This window comes from Aulonocara stuartgranti (assembly GCF_965226115.1).
Source record: "Aulonocara stuartgranti genome assembly, chromosome: 6".
In the NCBI taxonomy this organism is placed as follows: Eukaryota; Metazoa; Chordata; class Actinopteri; order Cichliformes; family Cichlidae; genus Aulonocara; species Aulonocara stuartgranti.
Window position 1 is genome coordinate 1,768,942 of NC_138944.1, and position 6,808 is coordinate 1,775,749.

Consider the following 6,808-nt stretch of genomic DNA (forward strand, 5'->3'; position numbering starts at 1 on the left):
GGCCTGATCTCCTGTTTGTATGGGAGAATATGTTCCTTTGGCCTTCAATCTCGGCTATTAAATTGGCATGGGAGCAGGATCTGGGGTGTGTGATTCAGGATGACTCTTGGGATAAAATTCTTTACCGGGTCCATGGCTCCTCATTCTGTGCCAAACATGGGCTGATTCAATGTAAGATTCTGTATCGTGTACATTGGACTAAGGCCAGACTAGCTCAAATATACCCCAATCTTAGCCCTGACTGCGATCGTTGTCATCAAACACCTGCCTCTTTAATGCATATGTTTTGGTCATGTTCATCCCTTAAACAATACTGGATTAATATTTTCTTGATTTTATCTAAGATCATCCAGCTAACCCTCCTGTAGCGACTTCCACAGTCGCTAGAGGCCGGGGATGGAGCCTGCCTATTTGCCTGACGCGCTGTCAACTTTACGCAATAATGCGAGAGGTGGAATTGTTTGCTTGTTTATTAAAGTGCTTTGCGATTTTTACAGAGTAGTATCATCGGCTCCTGATTCAAACTCTTACAACATCACAGGCTCTAATATAACGAAGCGAACATGTTGTGCAGCGGTCAACAAAAACTACGGCTACCCAGCCCTCCTCTCTGTCAAAATCAAAACCCGTGAATGACAGACTGACAACGCCCATCTATGTCACCGCTAGCACCCACGTGACTCCCATAACAACCAAACAAATAAAAACCCAGTGATCATCAGAATTCAATACATTCAATTATGGCTCCTACACCTCCAACCTGTGCCCTTAACTGCTTTGTTTGGGGTTCTTCCTGATTCAGTTGCCTTGCCGACGCCTCAAGCGGATCTGGTCGCATTTCTCACCTTATTGGCAAGACGCAGAATATTGTTATGTTGGAAGTCCCCTTCTGCCCCATCCTGGGAAATCTGGATCAGAGACGTTCTGCATTTTAGCAAACTCGAAAAGACTAAATTCACCCTGCGCGGGTCTACGGCCAAATTTTTTAAGACCTGGCAACCCTTTTTTGATCATGTTCAGACTTTGCAGTCTCGCAATGCTCCCAATTAGGCAGCTCAGACTCTATCATATTTTATTTTTTCTTATCTTATGTTCAAGTAAGAGGCCTAAGTTTAAGTATATGGATTCTATTGTGCCTGCGTTCTATGATGGTATTTATTTAACTACTTTATATATATTTCTTTTCTCTAACAGAATTGATTTATCCCTATAACTAAGCTGACCATTTATTATGTGTGAGAACTGGATTTCTGTCCTGTTTGGGGTTCAGTAGGTGAACTGTTTCACAGCCGCAGACCAACAAATAATAATCACAGACAGGTTCATGAAAGATTGCATAAAATTTATTGCTACCATTGTGACTGGATTGAAGAAGACAACATTTCTCCACCTGTGTACCTTCAGACAGGTGTGCACACTCCATATGAAAGCTGATGAGTTTAAAGCTCAGATCAGGGCACATTTCACAAACTCTTCACAAACTCACTGCATTCAGTGAGAAATGTTTTTTTAAATAAATCCAATAATATCACATAAGTTCATTTGCTAGTGTCATGGTCAGTAGCATATCAGCACCGTCAGTCAAACGTGGGAATGGTTTGAACTGCGGAGTACAAACACATTTCTCCTTATTGGCTCCTTCATCTGGCCTCAGCAGGACTTTGGTGAGATGTGAGGGAGGCTGAGGTGATCTTTGGCCCAGAGGTTTGCAGACATCAGAGGTCACTGTGGGAACAAAAAGAAAACATTTTGATTTCACAGAGAGATCTGTGCCACGCTCAGTCAGCTGTAACTGTAGGTTTGCTCCTGTTGCCTTTTTACACCACTGCACTGGGTTTAAAAAGAAGCCGTTAAAAAGTGCCGACTCGGCTTTGATTCGAATGTGAAGAATTGTGTCTGCTTATATTTAGCTGCTTAAACCAGACTAAATATCCCTCTGAGCTTCATTATATGCATCACAGCTCCAGCAGGTGACTTCCTCCTACTGACCTTCAGCTGCCGACCAGCACACAGCAGACAGCAGCAGCTACGACGAGCCCCCAGAGGCTCCCGGGGTCAGCAGCAGAGTTAAAGGGAGCTCCAGCCTCTGAAACAACAGAGCAGGAGGCAAAGTTAGCAGCTGGCACATCGAGGAGCGCACAAAGAGCCGTATGTGGCGTAACACAGCGTATTCTAACACTCACCCACAACAGTCACGTTATAATCAAACACGAGCTTTTTGTTTTCTTTTAACATCTCCCCTCTGTAAACGGCGCTCTTCCTGATGTTGGAAATAGTAAGGCAGCCAGACGACTGGTTAAGCTGGAGACGTCCAGCATATTCCTCTGGAGGCCCACTGATGTCTCTCTCATCACAGAAGAGAAGCATTTTGTTGGAGCCATACATCCAGAGGATATGCTCACCATTCAGCCCGCTGAGTCCCGTCTGTAGAGTGACCGAGCCTCCAGGCCTCACCGTCAGATTCTGGATTTCCTGATTCATTGCCTCTCCCAGAAAAGTGAGAACTGAAAGGAAAGAGCAAGGAGGAGATGATGGGGGGTCATAAATAAAGAGGAAACTAATTACTCGCATGGTGCAAGCAGACTTTTGTAAAGACAGCGTTAGGTGTGACCGCCTGCAGCCTTGGTTTTAAAGACAGTTGAAAGTAGAGCGTGTTTGTGGAATTTTCCCACCACACTCGCTGCCACTGGCAGCAGTCAGTGGTTCTCAGTACACACCCGAGCACCCAGTGTGTACTGGGTCACTCATTACACCCTCACATTACTCACTCCCGGAGGCTATTTGGCAGGGCCTGGGCTCCTGGCTCTGTTGGGCCCTTCCAGGGTGTGGAGGGCTCCCACCCACACGTGTGCACACAGGTACTCACAGACACACAGGCTGCTGCCTCTATCATGCATTATTAGTTCTGTATGCTGCTCAGTAACATTCAGGATTCATTTGAATATTTATTTACTAATGCTGAGGTTGGTTATTGCTGTGGTTTCCCTGCTGTGTTGTCTTCGTTTTGCTTGAAGTCCTCTTCTGCTCTATTTTTCTGCCCCTCGCCTTCTGTTAACTCTCCTCCCAACCTCTCTTTCTCTTTCCTGTTTCTCAGCCCTGAATAAATAAAAAAATAATAAAGGTTGAATAAAATATGACAATAAAGTGGACCAGTATAGCAAATGCTGCAATAGTCCACATGGGAAAATAAATCTGCTGGGCATCTTCTTGGGTTTAAGACAATAATTCTGGTTTCTCCAGACAGACAAAAGAAAAGAAAAGAAAAAAAGGATGTGTTGGCCAGAACAGCCAGAAGCTCTAACTCTTTGTCTCTAAATCTCAGAGTTAGAGACAAAAACCACAGAAGAGCTTTTGTGGTTTTTGCTTGACAGCGAGGAAAGTCCCACTTGTGCGCGGATGAAATACTCTTAACATGAATGGCACGTCGCACTTGATCCTTTGACATGATGCTCCCTCTTCACCACTCTATCACATCGTTTATCTAACGTCCTCACCTTTCTGTAACATCAGTGTAACAGGAGGTTTCCCACATCAGTGCCCGGGTTAACAGCCAGGACCTGGTAGTTCGAGTCCTGTTGGAACTTTTGAATAGAACCTATTCTATTCTATTGTACATATTGCATATCTTAGTCATCTATCTCTCTTGCTGCATTGAGCATGTGTATGACAAAAGAACTTCCCTCGGGATAAATATTCTTAAATACTTCTTATCTTATCTCCGTGTTGTGCGCATCGCTCTGCCCTTCTCTCACTTATATCAGCATAAAGCGAGCAGGAGGATCAGACTGGAGCAATGTGCAAAGAGTAACAAGGATCTCTGTGGAATCACTTCATCTCTAATCAAACTAAACGACACAATAAGAAAGATGATCCGCTCATTAATACCGTAGAAAAATCAATAAACTACTTACATGCGAGGGCTGCCACCCACATGGACATTCCCTGGCTGATCGCAGCTGAGTGTCTGCACACGAGTGAGCTCTGAATGAAATGGCTGGCACATATGACAAAACATAATGAAGAGGTCACGCCTCTTATCAGCGTGCAGGATTCAATGGATCCCACCTGGTGTCAGTGAACTGATATTACAACTAATCGCTGATTAAGCGGAGCTCAAACCAAAAGAGCATCACTGCAACTTCTGTCACTGAGTGAAACTCTGCATTTAAGACGTTTTATAAAAGGGACCACATGTGATCGTTGTTTCCTCCAATTAAAGCAAAAGAAATGCGACAAACAGACACGAGCAAAGACTTTCATTATAATTTTTCCTCAAACTTCATGTGCTTTGTAACACGAATAGTTGGAGCCACCTGGTGGATAAATAACGCAACTGCACTGTCAAGGTTCCACATCGCTGCACAGGACAGGAGGTGGGTGCGCGTGAACGACGTGAATCTCTGTATGCTTCATAGTAAAAACATTCCCTCGATGGTAATGTTTATGTATTTTCATTATAAGCACTGAAAATGCTTATAATGAAGCTGGATACCACCACCTTTCACTGCATGTTGTCCTCTGTATGATTGTGTGACCAATAAAGCTTGTTTCGTAAGTGCACCTGGAAGTTACAGCCATCTCGGTGGACAAACAGTAACTTAATTCTCGAGTGGAAATTTTGATTAGCATGCTAAGTTAATACAGTTAGTATGAGATTGTAACCGTTCTGACACAGATGTGGTCCCCAAACGTTTTTGCGCCACCGACCGGTTTATTTCACGGACCGGCCTTTGAGGTTTCGATAAATACAACAAAATAAAATGATACGACCGAGACAAAAACTGCGGTGTTTTGTAAATATAATGATAAACGTGAATTGTGTAACTTTATTGGCAGCGTCCTCCTGAATCAGAATCAGAATACTTTATTAATCCCGAAGGAAATCAGGGTTACAGCAGGCAGCACGCTAATGGCGCATGCGCACTTACAAAGGAACCTTCTGACCAACTTTACACAAACATCACATTGGGGAGACACGTCAGAAAGGTCGGCTGATAGGAAAAAACACGAAAATACATAACATGAGGTAACCCATATGGAAAAGAAATAGTAAAAACTTATATGTAATTACTCATGAAAGTGGCCACTTTCTCATTACTTTCATACATTGTTTTAGGAAGTATCCAAAACATACAAGTTTCATTATATAATTTTTCAAGGGATCTTATATCTGTTTTCACTCTTATATGCTTTTCATACAAGTTTCACACAAGACAGATACAAACTTTATAAGATTTATAAATATCTTTTCCATATGGGAAGAGGAGGGGGAAAAAACTCCACTCAGACTGAGCTCCTAGTGGGAGAACAGTTTGATAACAGAAAAAACACCTCAGCACAAAAGCACATGACTATCAACACACCATAGAAACACAAGACAAGCAACAGGGGCGGGTAAAGGGTGAGAGAGAGCCGGTGTAGACAGCGCATCCAGTCCTGCAGCATGTCTGCGCTGGTCCAGTCGACTCCCATCTTCCCCGGTAGGGCACAAGCATTGAAGGCGTTTGGAAAGGGAGGGGGGATCAGTGTGTGCACATCAGTGTATGTGTGTGTGTGTGTCCAGAGTTCAGCTGAGACAGTGTCCTTTGCCCCGCCAGGCTAACTAAACAGTCTTCCAGCCAACCCAGGTGGCCTTGCATGGAATGGGAAGGAACAGACTAAACACAGGCTTGAGGCTTACTCTCGTTTTTTCTTAATGTCTTTGGAGCTTCAGTAGGCAAAACATGATCACAAGACGGTGCATAACTGAATACAGATCTTTAACCAGGTCTTCCCATTAACACCTGACCTGTCCAGAGGGTCAGTCAATGAGCTCGTCAATAGCTTCAATGCTAACATGTTAAATGTAATGGACACTATTGCTCCCATTAAGGTGAAGGTTATCTCTGGAAGGAAAAAGTCTCCATGGAGAAACTCCACACTGGTGAAAAAAGAAAAAAGAGAGTGTAGGAAAGCTGAGCGCAGATGGAGAAAAACAAACCTCCAGGTTCATTATGACATTTATAAAGAGAAACTTCACAATTATAATTTACAACTGAGGAATGCAAGGAGGTCCTACTTCTCTGACATCATCACTAAAAACAGCCATAATGCTCGGGTCTTATTTTCTACAGTTGACAGGCTAACAAACCCTCCTTCATTCGACCATGGCCTGCAATGACTTTGCCAAATTCTTCACAGAAAAAATCCAAAAGATTAGACAAACAATTACATCAACAGCAGATCCAGGATATGTACTGTGTCCACCGAAAAACTGTTTAAACACCATGAAACAGTTTCACCCGATTAACAGCAAAGACCTGGAGGACATCTTAGGTCAACTGAACTCCTCCTCCTGCTGTTTCAAAGACTTTGGAGTCAGACCTGTTACAGATCATCAACTTTTCTTTAATGTCAGCTGTGTTTCCAGAACCTCTAAAAACTAAATAAATAAACTTGCCTTGTAATCTAAAGAACTGTGCTAGGGTGGATGCTGAAACAGTCGTGTGATACCAAACACCAGAAACCAGAGATTTGTTGCCTGACCACAGCTGAGTCACCCTTTTATTGTACTCGGTGTAAAACACTCCTTTTTCTTCTTGAAGTTCACTTAATCGACGAAGAGCGACAAGCCTGGCAGAACATGATCACGCTTCCTGGCACTTCCTGGCTTCCTAAACTTGTCCTGCAAAGGGCAGCCAAAGATTTTAAAAAGGAATGAAACATGAATCTTTTTTCCTCCTTTTTAAAAAGTTATCCATAGAAAAAGTGAAGACTTGTTTAAAAAGTGCCAAAGCTCTGTAAGTAAAGATAATGAGCTATATTGAAA

The 6,808-nt window shown here is 43.1% G+C and overlaps 1 protein-coding gene across 1 annotated transcript; it reads right to left on the reverse strand.

Moving 5' to 3' along the window:
* Positions 1-1,329: 1,329 nt before the first annotated feature.
* LOC309708012 (uncharacterized protein) lies at positions 1,330-3,991 on the reverse strand. Its single transcript, XM_082535704.1, has 4 exons — positions 3,912-3,991; positions 2,184-2,504; positions 1,990-2,086; positions 1,330-1,725 (listed from the first exon to the last, which is right to left on the reverse strand). Exons 1-3 carry the CDS (start codon positions 3,937-3,939, stop codon positions 1,992-1,994), a joined length of 444 nt encoding a protein of 147 aa, XP_082391830.1. The 5' UTR covers positions 3,940-3,991; the 3' UTR covers positions 1,330-1,725; positions 1,990-1,991.
* Between the last annotated feature and the right edge of the window lie 2,817 nt (positions 3,992-6,808).

What these genes read in the sequence shown, in the direction of transcription:
- LOC309708012 (XM_082535704.1), bottom strand. Translation starts at nt 3,939, where the DNA reads ATGTCCATGTGGGTGGCAGCCCTCGCAT. An exon ending in GTGGGTGGCAGCCCTCGCAT is followed by an intron (nt 2,505 to 3,911) that starts GTAAGTAGTTTA and finishes CTTTCCTTTCAG; the next exon opens with TTCTCACTTTTCTGGGAGAG. An exon ending in TTATAACGTGACTGTTGTGG is followed by an intron (nt 2,087 to 2,183) that starts GTGAGTGTTAGA and finishes CTGTTGTTTCAG; the next exon opens with AGGCTGGAGCTCCCTTTAAC.